This window comes from Littorina saxatilis, linkage group LG2 (genome assembly GCF_037325665.1).
Source record: "Littorina saxatilis isolate snail1 linkage group LG2, US_GU_Lsax_2.0, whole genome shotgun sequence".
Classification (NCBI taxonomy): domain Eukaryota; kingdom Metazoa; phylum Mollusca; class Gastropoda; order Littorinimorpha; family Littorinidae; genus Littorina; species Littorina saxatilis.
In genome coordinates, this window is record NC_090246.1 from 77,508,185 (window position 1) to 77,527,040 (window position 18,856).

At 43.9% G+C, this 18,856-nt stretch overlaps 1 protein-coding gene across 1 annotated transcript in view; it reads left to right on the plus strand.

Annotated features, from left to right (window-relative positions):
* Window positions 1–18,856, plus strand: part of LOC138959774 (titin-like) — a 533,368-nt gene that overhangs the window by 145,641 nt on the left and 368,871 nt on the right. Inside the window, exons 102-114 of the mRNA XM_070331384.1 lie at window positions 1,943–2,063; window positions 2,495–2,712; window positions 3,237–3,414; window positions 3,804–4,021; window positions 5,235–5,488; window positions 5,708–6,856; window positions 7,066–7,474; window positions 7,842–8,052; window positions 8,292–8,509; window positions 8,884–9,324; window positions 10,223–12,408; window positions 13,289–13,604; window positions 13,987–18,027. Coding sequence (XP_070187485.1) covers window positions 1,943–2,063; window positions 2,495–2,712; window positions 3,237–3,414; window positions 3,804–4,021; window positions 5,235–5,488; window positions 5,708–6,856; window positions 7,066–7,474; window positions 7,842–8,052; window positions 8,292–8,509; window positions 8,884–9,324; window positions 10,223–12,408; window positions 13,289–13,604; window positions 13,987–18,027 — 9,960 coding nt within the window. The remainder of the gene's footprint in view (window positions 1–1,942; window positions 2,064–2,494; window positions 2,713–3,236; window positions 3,415–3,803; window positions 4,022–5,234; window positions 5,489–5,707; window positions 6,857–7,065; window positions 7,475–7,841; window positions 8,053–8,291; window positions 8,510–8,883; window positions 9,325–10,222; window positions 12,409–13,288; window positions 13,605–13,986; window positions 18,028–18,856) is intronic.

Here is an 18,856-nt window from a genome sequence, read left to right on the forward strand (position 1 = left end):
GCGGACATGCACGATGCCTTGGAACTGTCAAGTGAACAAGTCATCTTCCTTCGACTGAATGCTTTCTCCAGTCTACCATCGCCCCCACACACATTTCTCCAGCTAGTGGATTTGGTGAGGTCAGATAATGCATGTGCTGGCAACGAATGAAGAAAGGGAGAAAGAAGCAGCATGCATGCACTGTCGGTGAGCTCTCTTGAAGCAGTGAGCATGCTTGCCCACTCACTGGTTCCGCCCTACTCACCCACACACCCATGTCTGACCACCCCATGCATACTGACCCTGAGGCCGCATGATCGCCCAGTCTGCATGAGTAACCCGGCCCACCTGTGAGTAACCCAGCTTGTGAGTAATCCATCTCTTTTACTCTTCAGTTTAACATAACTTCTCTCAGTCTGTCCCCTCTTTATGCCTGCGCACGCATTCATATATTTATTCAAGAATTGAGGAGAGGGCTGGAAAAGGGCAAATTTATGCATGTGGTTATGGGTGAAAGGTGTCAGGGGATTTTTGTATACAAGCTAGGGTTCTAGGATAAAATTATTTTCTGAACGAATAGTATGACTGCCAGTGAACGTGTTTTCTTTTTTGCAAATTAAATTCCAAATGTTTCAGAAGATACAATTTCATAGGCTGCTGTATTGTAATCAATGATTCATAAGTGATGAACTCTTACCGAAGTTAAATTCCTTTTTCTTTTCAAATGGTTAACTATCCTACGGTAAACTGAACTGGGCTTTGTGCTTTTAATGATAATTAATGTGGATATTAGTTTTTATTACTAAAAATAAAAATCCCCAAAGAAATAACCACATATGAAACAGCAAAGAAGTGACAGAACTTGTGGTCTTTAACAATTCATGGGGTGTGCATTTGACTAATGGACTGCATGCCCCTTTTCCTTTTAAATGGCTTTCAACTTGTGTTTTTCTGTTAAATGTCTGCTCATCTACCTTGTTTATGTTTTGTTTTCTCATTTGTCTTGCATACTGGACATACATTCATGCTTTGTGTCTGATATTTTTTCATTCATGCATCAACGAAAGATTCACACAGTTTCTGTTACATATAGTTTTGCTTCATTGTTCACTCCATGAAATACATCTCCCAGTCAGTTTGGACATGAAAAGAGTATTTTTTAATTGTATTTGTATTCATTATATATATATGTGGGATATTTTTTCTACTTGGAAAAGCTTTTTATGAAAGGCTAACTTTGTTTTATCACACCCTCTGTATTTTTTGTAATTGCACTTTAACTAAATGCATGGGGAACCAGTGATGTTGATCTAAGAATAACAGAGCATTTTTCGTACAATGAGAAGTGGTGGTGTGAGGTGAGGTGGGGAGGAGGAAGGAATGTGGCATACAGCACATTCATACTGTGTATATATATCATCACTGGTGCATAGCTAGTAGCCACTACCTATTTATAACTTTACACCCACATTCTGTATGCAAGAGCTCATCCCTGAGCATACAAAGTGTAAACTTCACAAACATTGTACAACTGAATGGCATCAGGTTTTGAAATAAAATAAAAACTGATGCATAACTGATGGTTAATGTTGTTGGTAATTCTCATAACAATGGCAGTTGGTAAAACCAAATTTGATTACATATTCTAACTGTGGCTGACAGGGTTTTCTAATCTCTCAAGTATCTTTCCTACCTGTTATTAATGTTTGCATACGGGCAATGGGGGTATGGGGAAATATGGTATTAGTGGGCAGATGGCAGAGGGAGGGGACGTTGTTTGTGTATGTAAGAAGGCGTTGTTTCTGCATGCAAATAAGGGTGTGAGTTGAGCGAGATTGTCACATTGTCACAGTGTGTATAATAAACATCAGTGCAAACTGAATAATATTTATATGTGATACCACTTTTGCTAGTGGTGATTACAGAATGTGGAAGTAACGAGGTTCAGCATTGTGTGTAACAGGTGAAGAGGAGGTGCAGAAACTGGCTCAGCAGCTGCATGTGACAGTTGCCCAGAGAGCTCCACCTGAGTTTGTCAGACCACTGCAGCCTGTTCAGGAGGTTGAGATCGGACAGACTGCCAGGTACGCATAGACCTTAATGGTTGATGAAACTGAGATTACTTTTGCACCATAAAAGAATCATGTTTTTGTTCACTTCTCAAAGATTTGCCTTTTGTATACTTGTCTGTTATAATTTCAGAAATCTTCAACACTCCAAACTTCAATGTAGTATCTTATATTTTGTTTCACTTAGAAAAACAAGGGAGGATTGCAGAGTCATTACACTTGTTTTCTGTACCAAGATCTTCAAGCTATTCAAATCAATTCTGTACCAAGAGCTTCAAGCTATTCAATTCAATTCTTTATTCATTAGCACGAGCACTAATTTATTATATATGCTGTCTCTTGAGCTGCAGACATTCAAGCCACCCAATTGAAGAGTCAAGCATTGCTTCAGTTAAAAAACTACATCAGACATGTCTCTAACAATGAACTGTGCGTGTACTTTCCAGGATGGAGGCTGAGATGACCTCAGTCCCCATCACCAGCTATACCTGGTACATCAACGGCATTGAAATCCAGCCCACGGAGCGTACACGCATCCTGCATGAGGGCAAGACAATCGTGCTCATCATCGTCAATGCTGGTCCCAGAGACACTGGCGAGTACATGCTCAGAGTACAGAATGAACTGGGAGAGGTCACGTGCAAGACCACCCTGATCATCAAGGGTAAGTGTCTCTGGTGACTGCGAGGGACGAGATAACAAAAAGCAAGGAACGATCTGTGCTTTTCTGAGCAAGCAATTGAAATGAAGATGTAAAAACAAAAAGCAAGGAACGATTTGTGCTTTACTGAGCAAGCAATTCAAATGAAGATATAAAAACAAAAAGCAAGGAATGATCTGTGCTTTACTGAGCAAGCAATTCAAATGAAGATATAAACCTAACGATGCTGATATTTTCATTGGAGTTTTAATTTTTATTTTGTTTAGTCCTGAATGACACAATCCAATGATTTAACCATTCTTGTTTGTTATTTGTTTACATGTCCGTTAGGCTGAACCTAAAGGGCAGTGCAGTTGCGTTGTGACAGGAAATGTTTTGACTGCAGAAAGCTATGACATACTTCAGATCTGCCCCTTTAGCTACATTTATTACTTGGAATTTTTTTATCAGGCTTCTTTAAAAAAAAAATCTTAGTTTTAATATCACTTAAGTTACCATTAGTTATTTTGACCGTTGGCTTTTTGCAGGCACAGAGAAGCTGATTGAGATCCCAGACACAGAGATGACAGAGATGACAGAAATGACTGTGACCAGAACGGTGACAACCATCCAGCGTGAAGAACAGGTGGTGACACAGATGGTGAAACCACAGGTCGTCACACCGCTGGAACCGGAGATCTTTGTCCGGGAGAGAGGTATTGCCAGGTAAGTTGGAGCTGCACTTCTCAGAATTTTGACTAATATTTTGATGTTGGCATAACAAATTACGTTGTAGTGGTGTGTCTTTCTCACAATTTCAAAGTTATTCATGCAGTATTTCTAGGTAGCATTATCTTTAATCTCAAAGGTCCATTTGATCTGTTTGTTAGAATGTTTGGAATTGAATTGGATACAGGAAAAAATAGTCATGCCACATGTATTCAGAAAATGATTTCAACTTGGTTGTTGCATGTTTCAATAAAATTAATGATTGTCAGATTTAAATGAATTTTACAAGTCTTGCCCAACATTTCTTGAAACATAATGATGTGGAAAGTGAAGTCATACCATGAGGATTTTTGTATGTTTTAATTGATATACCCATTGCTTTTTAGACTGGAATGCCAAATTCAGTCTCACCCACCCCCACTGGTGACATGGTTTGTGAACGGGATGGAGATCAAGCCATCCCCTCACTACGAGATCCGCTTTGAAGAAGGCAAGAGCACTCTGCTGATCATCGAGGTGGGACCACAGGACACTGGCGAGTACACTTGCCGTGCTGTGTCCGAGCTGGGAGAGGCTGTTAGCAGCACCACTCTCTACGTACAAGGTCAGTTACATTTGGCTCAACAAAGTACACACTGAACGCAATCGTTGTTAAGTAAGTCAACTTCTTGCAGTATGATGGTATCCGGTTACTCAATTTCTGATACATTTTGATCTTGCATAGCTAATCTTATTACTTACCTTTACCTTGGGAGGTTGCAAGGAGTGAAAAAGATCTTTTCCTCAATTGTTATCAGGCAAAAATGATTTTCTTGTATAATACCAGCATTCCTCCATTCACAATTGTTTCTTCTTTTTTCCCCTTTTTACATTTAGTCAAGTTTTGACTAAATGTTTTAAAATATTTGGGGGAATCGAGACGAGGGTCGTGGTGTATGTGTGTGTGTGTGTCTGTCTGTCTGTGTGTGTGTGTAGAGCGATTCAGACTAAACTACTGGACCGATCTTTATGAAATTTGACATGAGAGTTCCTGGGTATGATATCCTCAGACGTTTTTTTCATTTTTTTGATAAATGTCTTTGATGACGTCATATCCGGCTTTTTGTGAAAGTTGAGGCGGCACTGTCAGGCTCTCATTTTTCAACCAAATTGGTTGAAATTTTGGTCAAGTAATCTCCGACGAAGGCCGGACTTCGGTATTGCATGTCAGCTTGGTGGCTTAAAAATTAATTAATGACTTTGGTCATTAAAAATCTGAAAATTGTAAAAAAATTATTTTTTTATAAAACGATCCAAATTTACGTTCATCTTATTCTCCATCATTTTCTGATTCCAAAAACATATAAATATGTTATATTTGGATTAAAAACAAGCTCTAAAAATTAAAAATATAAAAATTATTATCAAAATTAAATTTTTGAAATCAATTTAAAAACACTTTCATCTTATTCCTTGTCGGTTCTTGATTCCAAAAACATATAGATATGATATGTTTGGATTGAAAATACGCTCAGAAAGTTAAAACAAAGAGAGGTACAGAAAAGCGTGCTATCCTTCTGAGCGCAACTACTACCCCGCTCTTCTTGTCAATTTCACTGCCTTTGCCATGAGCGGTGGACTGACGATGCTACGAGTATACGGTCTTGCTGCGTTGCATTGCGTTCAGTTTCATTCTGTGAGTTCGACAGCTACTTGACTAAATGTTGTATTTTCGCCTTACGCGACTTGTTTTTCTTTCTTTTAAGAGCTGATTTCTTAACCCTATGTTATGTGTGTGCAAAGGTTCCCATTCACAGTTTTTCTCCTCTCCTTCACAGAACCTCTGCAAGAGGAGATGCCCGGAGTGAAGGACACCTCACTGACCGTGGAACCATCACCCACGATGGAAGCCATGGTGCCACCCAGGTTCCTGGAGCCCCTGGAGACAAAGCAGGCCATTGACGGCCAGGAGATCAAGATGACTTGTCGGGTCTCTGGCGCTCCCATGCCTACCATTTCCTTCTTCCACGACTCAAAGAACATCGATGAAGATGAGGAGTTTGTCATCACTTATGACTCGGAGACTGGCGAGGTTAGTTGGCATCAGTGGTTGTATAACACAAATGATTTGATTAATAGTCTTTTTCTTTTGACTTGCCAACCATTTTTCTGCTTTGATTGCTTCCTCTTGTTCAGGGAGGTACTTTATTGCATTCTCAGTTACATACTCCAATGCAGAAGTTTTCTGTGAAGCTGGACTGTATACAGCGTTTTGTCAGAATTCTGACACATGTCTTTACTTTGTTTCCAGATATGCCTGATCATCGTTGAGGTGTTCCCAGAAGACCAAGGTCAGTACATCTGCATTGCCGAGAGCCCGGCTGGCCAGGCCACCACCTCTGCCTACCTAAGCATCATGGAGTCGGAGGAGACCACCTTGGAGCTTGAACCTCAGACCCAGGAGACCACCCAGGTCCCTGAAGGTGAGGACGTCACCATCACCCTGGACATGCCTCTGGCCCCAGAACCCATGGAGACTGAGGAGAAACCAATCCAGGAAGAAGTGATCCTTGTGTCGGAGGCCCCCGCAGAGGAGGTCAAACCAGCCGTCGTCGAAAAGCCCAAGCCTGAGCCTATTTTCAAAGAGGAGCTCATGGCTGAGTCGCCCATCTTCGAGTCACCCATCCCAGAGTCCCTGACCGGTACAGAGACGTCAGACTCTTACTACACTGCCCAGGAGGAAGTGGATGAAGAGACCGTGGAACCAAGAGTCATCGAACGACCCAAGCTGGTCGCTCTTGTCCCGGACAAGATCCCAGAATCTCCAGAGCGAGATATCATCCCTCTGGATGTTGACATGGAGGAGGATATTCCAGAATCAGTGACACCCACAGAAGAGGTTGCCGAAGAACCCATTGCGAAAGTGAACCAGGAGAGAGACCGTAAGCTTCCTGAGTTTCCTGAAGAGAAGAAGCCCGAGGAGGCTCCAGTCCTCATGCAGGAGGTCACAGTGGAGGAAGTCTCCAAGGAGACTGATGAGGTAACCTTTGTTATTCCAGTTGATAAGGAGGAAACAGAGGTCAAGACTGTGGAGGAAGAGACCGTGGAACCCACAGTCATCGAACGACCCAAGCTGGTCGCTCTTGTCCCGGAAAAGATCCCAGAATCTCCAGAGCGAGAGATCATCCCTCTGGATGTTGACATGGATGAGCAGATCCCAGAATCAGTGACACCCACAGAAGAGGCTGCTGAAGAACCCATTGAGAAAGTGTCCCAGGATAGAGACCGTAAGCTTCCTGAGTTTCCTGAAGAGAAAAAGCCTGAGGAGGCTCCAGTCCTCATGCAGGAGGTCACAGTAGAGGAAGTCTCCAAGGAGACTGATGAGGTCACCTTTGTTATTCCAGTTGATGAGGAGGAAACAGAGGTCAAGACTGTCATCCCTGACACTCCTGTCGAAGAGGTAAGATCCACTTAATTGTAAAAACATTCCCTTTTAAGTAGGTTATTTTCTCTTTTGTTCTGTTTGTTTCATACGTATTATATATGCTTTTTTTAGTGCATATTGGTGCAGTTTTTTTAAAAAACAAAAACATTCTGTTTCATCTTTGCTATTGACACTGAATGAAAGACACTAGATTTTCTTTCTTTTCTTTCCCTCTGCTGTCACAGGAGAAACCCATCACTGGAGCCAAGACTCCACCACAAGAGTCTGCACAAGATGAGGTCTTTGAGGCTGTGTTTGAACTTGTGGAAGAACAGCCCCAGATCCTGCCCACGCAGGCCCCTGATGAGATTCCACCAGAGTTTGTGGAGCTGCTACAACCCCAGGTTGTGGTTGAGGGCGAATCTGTGACCATGACCTGCAAACTGATAGGGTCACCAGCCCCGTCAGTCACATGGTACAGGAACAGCATCGTCATCGAATCAGGGCCTGACATCAAGGTGACCTATGACATTCCCACTGGTGTGTGCATCTTGGAGATTGCTGAGGTCTTCCCTGAGGATGCAGGAGAGGTTGTCTGCCGCGCCGTCAATCCTTTCGGGGAGGCCATGACTTCTGCAAATCTCCTTGTGCAAGGTTTGTTGATCTATTACCCTGCTGTAAGATCTGGGAAACAAAGGGATGTAAGCGATCTGAAAAGTCTGTAAACCTCCGCTATAAACCTCCGCCCCACGTTACATATGTTTAAGAGGGTGGTGAGCCAGTAGCAGTATATTTGTTCATCTGCCAGTCCATGTAAAACAATGAAAAGAGGGGAAGAAAAAAAGCCAGAACAAGGGGAACAAATTTGTACTTTTTGTCAAGTGGTGCTGTTGCATCAGCTTGAGGCATTGAAGACATTCAAAGCTGTCAAGTTTAAGTCCTTTAGCCTATTAGTCTTTAATCTGTGGGCCTATGACAGTGGTTCGTAGAAGGTTAATATCTCTATTTTATAATCTTTCAGTGGTGGAGGAGACCGAGACGGTGACAACTTCGGAAACCACAGTGACAGAAACAGTGACAACTACCACACGTGTGACAGAAACATTGGACACAGAAGAGATGCCTGAAGTCAGACTGGTGGATGAGCAACACACCACCACTATGGAGATAGCTCCCAACTTCACCAAGACACTGCTGCCTACCACTGAAGTGGAAGAAGGTGGCACTGTCAGGTGAGCGAAGGGGAAAGAAATAGAGAGAGAGAGAGGGGGGAAGGGGGGGAGGGGGGGGGGGGAGAGGGAGAGCGAGAGAGAGTAAATGCTTGAGTGTGTGTGTGTGTGCGTGCATGCGTGCGTAATGTGTAAGGACTTGCATTTCATGTAAGTTTTTATGTGTGTGTGTGTGTGTGTGTGTGTGTGTGATGATAATTCATGAGGACAAATTTTCACCATCGCTTTTTGTTTTTATCTAGTCTTGAAGTACAACTGGACTCACAGCCAGAAGCAGAAGTCAAATGGTTTGTGAACGAGGTCCAGATAGAACCCACCCAGCGCACCCGTATTGAGAAAGACCGCAGTACCAATGTGCTGGTCATCGTTGACGTCACTCCAGAAGACTCAGGAGAATACGTCTGCCAGGCTGAGAATATCCATGGCACTGTCACCTGCAAGACAACGCTCATTGTCACACGTAAGTACACAGAATAATTTTGTAACATTTGGTGACGGGGTTCTTGTCTTATTTTGCTCTTCTGTAGACTTGAACATCGTGTGAAACATGAGACAACAAGTTTAAGGCTTAGTCATGCTTGTTATTTTACCTCTTTTTCAAAGTTTTTTTGGTACCACGACCCAAACTGAAGTTACACTTACATTTTGTACTTCACTTCTTGTTCGAGCTTGTCCATTCTAAATTTGCAATCAGTTGGTGTAGGGTGTGTTCCTTGTCTTTGAAGTATTAATGGCCTGAGAAAAGTTATGAATGTTTTTCAAAGGCCTGAACAATAAACAAAACAGCAAAAGCATAAAGGTTCATAAACCGAAAGTGTGTTCTTGTCTCAACAGCAATCCACAGAACGGAGGTAGTCATTGAGCGCGAGGATGTCGAGAAAGATCAAGAGATGAGGCCTGTAGAAGAGGCCCCCACTGAGGCAGCTGAAGCTCCCAAGCCAGAAGAGGCCCCAGAGGCTCCCACAGAGCTCCCACAAGCCGAGGAACCCATAGCACCAATGTTTACCACCCTGCTTCAACCAATGACAGTGGAGGACGGACAGCGTGTCACCATGACTGTCCGATTCATTGGCCGGCCATCGCCCCAGATCACCTGGTACCAGAACGGAACCCCTCTGAAACCCAGCTCCGACTTTGAGATTTTCGTGGACCACGACAAAGGGGAGAGCACCCTGATCATCGTGGAGGTGTTCCCTGATGATGACGGAGAATACACCTGCATTGCGCTCAACGAAGTTGGAGAGTCGATCACAACATGCAGACTCACTGTCATTAGTAAGTTTCTGTCTTGTTGCACTGTGTGTGTGTGTGTGTGTGTGGGTGGCCGAGTGGTAACGCACTTGCGCTCGGAAGCGAGAGGTTGCGAGTTCGACCCTGGGTCAGGGCGTTAGCAATTTTCTCCCCCCTTTCCTAACCTAGGTGGTGGGTTCAAGTGCTAGTCTTTCGGATGAGACGAAAAACCGAGGTCCCTTCGTGTACATTACATTGGGGTGTGCACGTTAAAGATCCCACGATTGACAAAAGGGTCTTTCCTGGCAAAATTGTATAGGCATAGATAAAAAAATGTCCACCAAAATACCCGTGTGACTTGGAATAATAGGCCGTGAAAAGTAGGATATGCGCCGAAATGGCTGCGATCTCCTGGTCGATGTGAATGCGTGATGTATTGTGTAAAAAAAATCCATCTCACACGGCATAAATAAATCCCTGCGCCTTGAATATGTGCGCGATATAAATTGCATAAAATAAAAAAAATAAAAAATAAAAATAAATCCCTGCGCTTAGAACTGTACCCTCGGAATACGCGCGATATAAGCCTCATATTGATTGATTGATTGTGTGTGTTTGGGGGATTTGGAGTGTGAAGAAATCTGTTGATTAACTTTTCAGAACAAATCAATTATTTCTGATGAACACATTTAAGAGCAATGGAGTACATGCAGTAATTCAGAATTCATCATAATCTTTTCTATCTAGACATCTTCAGTCAGTTTAAAGATTGGACATGATGCTGTCAAGATACGAAGCACTGTATCATTTCATTCTTGCTTTTAATTTTTGTTTCTAGTTTTTAAGATGACAAATGCATGAACTTATAGAGATAATGTATAGGATTTTTTTTTTAATGTCATTTTGATGCGAGGTACTGACGTGCACTTTTCTTCGTTTACAGCAACAGAGGAGGATGTAGAAGTGGAGTCTGACGAGCATCACAAGGAGACCATTGAGATCGACATTGGCAAGGAAAAGCCTGAGACCACTGAGGTGGTTCCTGTGGATGGTCGCACCACTGTCAAGGAGGTCGTCACTCACCAGGTGGAGGCAGGAGCTCCTGCGACCTTCGAGATTCAGTTTGGCCTTCCGAAGGTCACGACTTCAGCTACCTCAATTGTCCAACAAACCACAACGTACACTCAGGTCAGCAGAGAGCTGAGAGAAGAAGAGATCACTGACGTAACAGAAGGACCATCCACCACACAGACTTCAGTCATGATGACCAAAGCTGAGGAGACGCAGCCTATTGAGCTGAGAGTCAGCGTCCCCAAGGAGGGTCAGGTTGTTGAACAGCTGAGTGAAGCTACTCGGGTCGTAACCTCCGAGGTCCGTCAGATCCCTGTTGAGGAGAGACCATCGGAAGAACGTCATTCTGAAACCATTGAGATCCATCATGAAGGAAAGCCTCAGGTACAAGAAGTCCTGTTCCAAGTCCCTGTTACAAAGTCAGAGACAATTGAGGTGCACAGAGAAGAACATCGCAGACAATCTGCCCAGCGCATTGAGATTGAGATCCATGAGACTCAGCTGCAGCGACAGCCACAGCCTCAGGAGCTGGATATACCCATTGGCAAGGTCACCAAGGCTGAGATGGAAATTGATGTCGTGGATACCGCTGCCACTGAGGCTCCGAGACCATCTGAAGAAACTGTTGAAGAGACAAGACAGACTCTTGTCAAAGAGACCAAAACCATTCAGTTTGAGGTACAACAACCTCAGCAGGTGTTCGAGGAGGCTCAGATTGAAGTCAGCCTTGTTCCGGAAGAGTCCACAGCCGACGTGGAAGAGACAGAAGTAAAAGCTCCTGTTGAGGAAACAATCATGACTGAGAGGGAAGTTATTGAAAAAGCTGATGTTGTTCCTTCAGAAGTGCAGTTTAAGGTCGAGCTTGTCCCAGAGGAGAAACCTAGTGAGGAGGCTCCTGCCACTTTTGAGGAAACCATCACCATTGATACCCAGGCTTTTGAAACTGAGCAACTAGCTGAGGTTCTCACTGAGGAATCAAAAGTCGAAGACGTTGTTGAAGTCCAAGTTCCTGAAGAAACCCTTGAGGTTGAGGAAGTTGAAGTCAGCGCCCCAGTTGAAGAGGTCATCGAAACTCAGAGGGAAGTCATGGAGAAGATGGAAGAAGTTCCTACAGAGGTGCAGATGGAAGTGGAACTGGTTCCGGAAGAAAATCCTGAAGACCAAGAGGCAGTCACGTTCCAGGAAACAATCACCATCGATACCCAGTCAGTTGAAGCCGAGGCTCCTGTTGCTGCTCCTACAGAGGAGTCCATAGTCGAAAGTGTGGAGGAAGTCTTGACTGTTGAGATGACCACTGAAGTTACTGAAGCAGAAGCTCAGGCTCCCACAGAAGAGGTTTTTGTCAGCGAAAGGGAAATCATCTCCAAAGCTGAAGAGATCCCCTCAGAAGTTCAAATGGAGATTGAGCTTGTCCCAGAGGAAAAACCTGAGGAACAAGAAGCTCAAACATTTGAAGAGACGATCACCATCGACAACCAGCCTGTTGAACTAGAGACCCAGGTGTCTGCTCCCGAAGAAGAGACTCAAGTTGAAATCCGAGAAATCATCGAAACTCCAGATACCACGGAAACCTTTGTCACAGAGACGGAGGTCAGTCAGGTCCAGGAAGTCCCGTTTGAGGAAGTCACCTTGGACATCAAACTTGAAGCAGAAGGAGTGGAGCCAGAGGTCACCACTACACAGGTGGAACAGGTCATTGTCTCTGAAGCTGAGGAGGTGAAGGAAACGCACAAGGAAGAGATTGAACTCCAGATTGCTGGCAAAGAGCCCCAGTCTGAGGAGATTCAGTTCACCCTGCAGGTCCAGCCCGAAGTAGCTGAGGTCGAAATCCCAGTGTCTGAAGAAGTTTCCATTGAAACAGCAACCTTTAAGTCTGAGATGGAAGTGACAAAGACGGAAGACGTGGAAGTAGAGGAGACACACCGAGAAGAACTCACCTTCCAGATAGAAGGCAAACAGCAGGAGTTGGAGGAGGTTCAGTTTAACTTGCAAGTTGAAGAGAAAGAGCAACCTGAAGAAACGCCCGTGACAGAAGTCGCAGCCCCATCAGTAGAACAGGTGAGCCATTATTTCAAGTAAGCCAGCTCATAAATAAATTAAAAGGGGGAAGCTCTTTTTATTGCATCCGCTCCACTTTTGTTTTCTGTTTTGGGGTTTATAACATTTGTTACAAGATAATGCACAGTCAAAAAGGGACACCTCAGGGTCAGTTTACCAGCAAACAATAACTCGCTTAGTGAAAGATTTGTGAACAATTTTCAGAAAGTTATTAGTCTGTAAGTGCTCTTTGAATTTAAAGGAACCACCAGCAGGACCATGTGTTCCGAGTTCATGTTGTTCCTATTTTGCTTGAAGAGACTTCTCCAGAACACTCGCTAATCTGAATGAAAAGAACTGGAAGAGAAATTTCTTTCTTTCTTTCTTTCTTTCTTTCTTTCTTTATTTGGTGTTTTCAACCGTTCAAGGTTATATCGCGACGGGGGAAGAGAAATTGTAATAATAGTAATAAATAATAAAGTGTATTTATAGTGCGCCTATCCCTTACAAAAAACAAAAATATTTGGCTCTAAGCGCATTACAACATGTGTAGGGACTTGGTACAATCAAGTCTGACAAATACAATAACACAATATACAGTCGGTCTCTTAGGTAAAACTGGGAAAAGCAGCTTCGACATTTGAACACTGCTAACAATGCATACTGCTTTACAATATGCATTTATTTATAAATATAGTTAAAGAACATCGAGTTAATAGGAATTAGAAAAGGTTCTTATAATAAAAATAAAAATAAAACTTGTTGTACAGAAAATTTCCTCTGTGTGTCTTTTATTGCCCGTGCAGGTAGGAAAGATAACATAAAGGTTATTCTAAAGTAGATCATTATTATTAATATGTGTATGTACATCAGCTCAGTGGTCTGTGGTGTTATTTTCTAGGTGCTGGAGGTACCCGAGACAGTGGAAGGCAAGGCTCCAGAATTCACCTGGGGGCTCATGTCACTCAAAGTCATGGATGGAGAAGAGGTCAAGTTTCGCTGTGAAGTGACTGGCAACCCTATGCCAGACATTTCATGGTTCCACGACGACAAGCCTATTGCAGAGAATCAGGACTTCAGCATTTCCTACGATTTGGAGTCTGGGGCATGCACCCTTCTGATTGCTGAGGTCTTCCCCCAAGACGCTGGTGAATACCGCTGTGTGGCTGTCAATATCCACGGGGAAGCTGTCACAAGGGCCTATCTGGAAGTGGAATGTGAGTAGCAGATAGATTTAGCAGTTCATTCTCCCTTAACAATATTTCTATGTGTTGCTTTTATTTGTATAAGGCAAAGAAAGCCTTTTCAGAGGAAGAAGTGTTTTTTCGTGTGCAAATGTATGGAGTTCTGTGCATTGTTTTTTCCCCTTCAATCTTCACTACGTTTGGTGAGGGAATGGGCGTTTTACATTTTTGTGCATAAATATTTAAATTCTTTACTCATTGATACTTAAATTTGTGTCAACTTGTGTGTGTGTGTGTGTGTGTGTGTGTGTGTGTGTGTGTGTGTGTGTGTGTGTGTGTTGCCCTTTTGACCAGTAGTTCCCTCAGCATGTTATTTTGAATTCATCTTGACTTTTCTTCATCTTTTTTTTTGCAGCCTATGAATATGTACCAGATAGTGAGGAAGCGTCAGAGTCCATGATGTCTTCCATTGACCCCTCTTCTCCCAAACCAACTCCTGCTGACTCAGACACTGAGGTGCCCACACACTCACGTGAGTTTGTGGAGGAAATCCAGAGGCTTCAGGAGCAGATCTCTACAGAGCTGACTGAGCATGAAGAAGATGTTCCCAAAGAAGAGCCTGCGCCAGAGTACATTGCCCAAGCTGAGGCAGAAGAACAGCCTGAAGAGGAGGCAGTGATCGTCATCAGTGACATTCCTTCAGAAGAAGCTGCTCAAACCCAGGTACCTGCTGAAGCTGCACAGATGTCTGCTGAGGAAACTCACTTCCAGGCAGAACCTGTCCAAGAAGTGTCAGAGGTCCCCCAGGTTATTGAAGTGGTGTCAGAGGATCAGGAAGCCGCTGTCCCAACTGAGGTGACTACTGAACTGTCCAAGTCCACTCTTCAACCTGAAGCTCAGTTCCAAGTTGAAGTGGTGCAGGAGACAGAAGATCAGCCTGAAGTCTCTGAGGTCACACTGGAAGCTGCTACTGCCGCCGCTGAAGAAGAAGTGGTTATTGACATTTCTGCCACCACTGAGGAAACAGTTGCTCAGTACCAGGCAGATGTGGTTGAGGAGTCTGTTGAGCAGCCGGAGGTCAGTGATGTTGTCACTGGAATTCCCGATGAAGCCCAGACTTCAGAAATCCCTATGGAGCTCATCACCACCAGTCAAGAAACTCCTTCAGAATTCAAGGCAGAAGCTGTAGAAGAGATCACAGAAACTCCAGAAGTGTCTCTCGTCACTGAAGAGACAACTGAGGAGGCTGTACCCTCTGAAATAACAGTTGAGCTTATGGGAGCTGAACAAGAACAACCCTCTGAGTACAAAGCTGACACTGTCGAAGAAGTAACTGTACAGCCTGAAGTCACTGAAGTGACCGAGGAACCAGCTGAAGAGGTTGTTCCATCTGAGATATCAGTGGAACTCGTGGGAGCTGAGAAAGAGCAGCCATCTGAGTACAAGGCTGAAACTCTTGAAGAAGTCACTGTCCAGTCTGAGATCACTGAAGTCACTGAAGAAACAACTGAAGAAGCTGTACCCTCTGAAATTACAGTGGAACTCGTGGGAGCTGAGAAAGAGCAGCCATCTGAGTACAAGGCTGAAACTCTTGAAGAAGTCACTGTCCAGTCTGAGATCACTGAAGTCACTGAAGAAACAACTGATGAAGCTGTACCCTCTGAAATAGCAGTGGAACTCGTGGGAGCTGAGAAAGAGCAGCCATCTGAGTACAAGGCTGAAACTCTTGAAGAAGTCACTGTCCAGTCTGAGATCACTGAAGTCACTGAAGAAACAACTGATGAAGCTGTACCCTCCGAAATAACAGTGGAACTTGTGGGAGCTGAAAAAGAGCAGACATCTGAATACAAGGCTGACACTCTTGAAGAAGTCACTGTCCAGTCTGAGATCACTGAAGTCACTGAAGAAACAACTGATGAAGCTGTACCCTCTGAAATAGCAGTGGAACTCGTAGGAGCTGAAAAAGAGCAGCCATCTGAATACAAGGCTGAAACTCTTGAAGAAGTCACAGAACAGCCAGAGGTCACAGAAGTCACTGAAGAAACAACTGAAGAAGCTGTACCCTCTGAAATAACAGTGGAACTCGTGGGAGCTGAGAAAGAGCAGCCATCGGAATACAAGGCTGACACTCTTGAAGAAGTCACTGTCCAGCCTGAGATCACTGAAGTCACTGAAGAACCAACCGAAGAAGCTGTCCCATCAGAAGTCTCCATGGAGCTTGTTGGAGCTGAATTGGAGCAGCCTTCTGAATACAAGGCAGAAACTGTGGAAGAAGTCACTGAACAACCATCTGTGATTGAAGTCACCGAAGAAGCAACAGAAGAAGTCACCCCATCAGAAGTCTCTGTAGAAATGGCCGGTCTGGAAGCTGAGAAACCATCAGAATACCAGACAGAAACTGTTCTTGAAATAACAGAGCAGACTGATGTCACTGAGGTTCAAGAAGAAACACCACAAGAAGTTGTCCCATCTGAAATCACAGTGGACCTTGCTGAAACTGAGAAGGAACAGCCACAGGAATACAAAGCAGAAGCTGTGGAAGAAACTGTTCAGCCAGTTGAAATAACTGGTGTGGAAGAAGAAGTTCTTGAAGAAGCAGAGGCTGGTGTCATTACAGTGGACTTGGCTGAACACATGGAGGAGAAACCTTCAGAATATAAAACCGAGTCTGTGGAAGAAGTCACCGAAGAAGCTCAGGTAGCCCCTGTTACTGAACAAGTTACAGAGGAGGCACTTGAAGCTGAGATCCCTCAAGAAACAGTTGAGTCTGTTACTGAGCAGACGTTTGAATACCAGTCTGAGGTGGTCACAGAAACTGTGGAACAACCTGAAGTTATACCCGTTCAGGAAGAAGTCACAGAGGAAGCACAGCCTTCAGATATTTCTGTTGAAACTGCTGAAGCAGAAAAAGTGCTACCTTCTGAGTACAAGACTGAAATTGTCACTGAAGTCACAGAACAGCCTGAAATATCCGAGGTCACTGAAGAGCAGACTGAGGAAGCAGGCATCATCCAAATTGACATTGAGCAAGTGGAATCTGCAGTTGAAAAGCCTGCAGAGTTCAAAACTGAAGCAGTGGAGGAGGTCACAGAACAGCCAGAGGTATCATCAGTGGAGGAACAGCCAACTGAAGAAGTCCTGACTGTGGATATACCTGCAGAACTGACCGAAACCGCACAAGAGCAACCTCTGGAATCTATAGTTGACGTTGTCATGGAAGAAGCTGTTCAGCCTGAAGTTGAACATGTTGAAGAAGAAACTCCAGAAGCAGCAGCTCAGGCAGAAGAGCCTACTGAGGTCACAACTGCTGCAGAACTGAAGCCTTCAGAATACCAGACTGAAGTTCTGGAGGAAGTTGTGGAGCAGCCTCAAGTGGCAGAAGTTCCCTCTGAGGAAGTGGAAGAGGCTGTCCCGACAGACATGCCTATCCAGATTGAGGAGATTGTCACAGAAAGCACAGAGCAGTTCAAGACTGAAGCTGTGGAAGAAACGGTCACTCAACCAGAAGTGGAAGCGATTTCTGAAGAAGGAGCCATTGAGGCTGGAGTTATCGAAATCACAACTGAGTTGGCAGAGACAGCTGAAGAAAAGCCAGCAGAATTTGAGACAAAACCCATCGAAGAAGAGATCCCAGAGGCAACTGTCTCTGAAGGGGTGGAGCCTGAAACAGCTATAAAACCTGAGAGTGAAGAAGTAACGGTTGACATTACAGAGGCTGTTACCAAACAACCAGAGGAATTCCAGACCAAAGAAACTGAGGAAGTTGTTGTGGTATCTGATGTTGAAGAACAGCCTGAGGAAGCTGTGAGCAAAGCCGTTCAGGAAGAAATTGAACAGTTTGCCACAGAATTTGTGGAGAAAATCTTCACAGATGTGCAGCAGTTGCAGGCTGAGGAAGAACCCATTGCTCCAGAGAAAGTGCCCATTGAAGAGCAGGAAGTACCAGAAGAGGAGAAACCTGCAGAGGAGCAACCAGAAGAGCAACCTGAAGAAACACTCGACACCTATGTCACTGGCTTGGTCCATGAGATCATGGAGGAGGCAGAGACAAAAGTCGTTACAACCGTCAGCACCACGGAAAAAGTGGAGCTGGAAATCCCTGCAACACAGGAGATAGTCAAGGAGGAAATTCAAATTGAACTTCCCGCCAAACCCGAAGAGGAGGAAGAGGAGTTGGAAGCACCGAGCTTCACAGTCATGCTGTCAGACATCACGGTCATGGAAGGTACCATGATGAGGCTGGAGGTTGTCGCCACTGGCCGCCCCATGCCTGAGCTCACCTGGCACCTGGATGACCAGCCAATCACCATGTCAGAGGAAATCACCGTGGTGACGGAGAAGGGACACTCGGTGCTGACCATACAGGAGGTCCTCCCTGACGATGAGGGCGAGTACCGTGTGGAAGCTGTCAACAAAGTCGGCAGATGCACGTCCGTCGCCTACATCACCGTACTACGTGAGTTGAAATTAAAACTTGGTATCATTTTTACAATCTTTTTGTTTCCTAGTGAAGATTTGATATCTCTTTTTTCTCAGGTTTCTCAAATATGGGTTCAGAGGTGCCTTTCTGCAAGATGTTGTTCACAGTCAATTAGAAATGAAATTTGCTTCCAAGCAGCAGTGTCATATCAACGTTTTGAAAAATCATGAACATTTTGTGGAAAGAAAATTGAAAAATAACAAAATATTGTCAAAATAATTGTTATAATCCTTGCACAAGAACAATGATTTAATTTTGCATAAATGTAAGTGCCTGGAAGATGTTTTATCTGAAAAAGTACAAGCGTCATGTAAATTGTTCATGTTTGCTTGGAAACAAATTTATTACTTTGTACATTGACTTTTCTTTTTAGAACTGCGTACATTGTCAGTGTTGCAAAATTTCTCACATCATTTTGAATATATATTGTGGACACTTTTAACTCCACTTGTGTTTACTTTTTCACATGTCTTTAATATTGTACTTCTCTTTTTTACTTTTGGTGTTGGTTTTTTCTGAAAAAGAGTCAGTTTTGTGATTTCTTTCCCTTTTCCTGACGACTGGTTCCCTTATTATAAAACCCAGCCTTTTCCTTGTTGCCTCCATCCGACCAGAATCCTTTTCCACACCTTTGTGTATTACGCCATACCAATTACCAAATGTTTACCACACCGTGTTTAGAACCCCATTGTTTTCCCTGTTGATACTGCCAAGTACTTGCCACCTTCTTCACCACCTTTCGTGTCATCCTGTCCTTTTCCCCCTAAAACCCATCAGATGTGTTCTCCCCATGAAACCTTAAGTC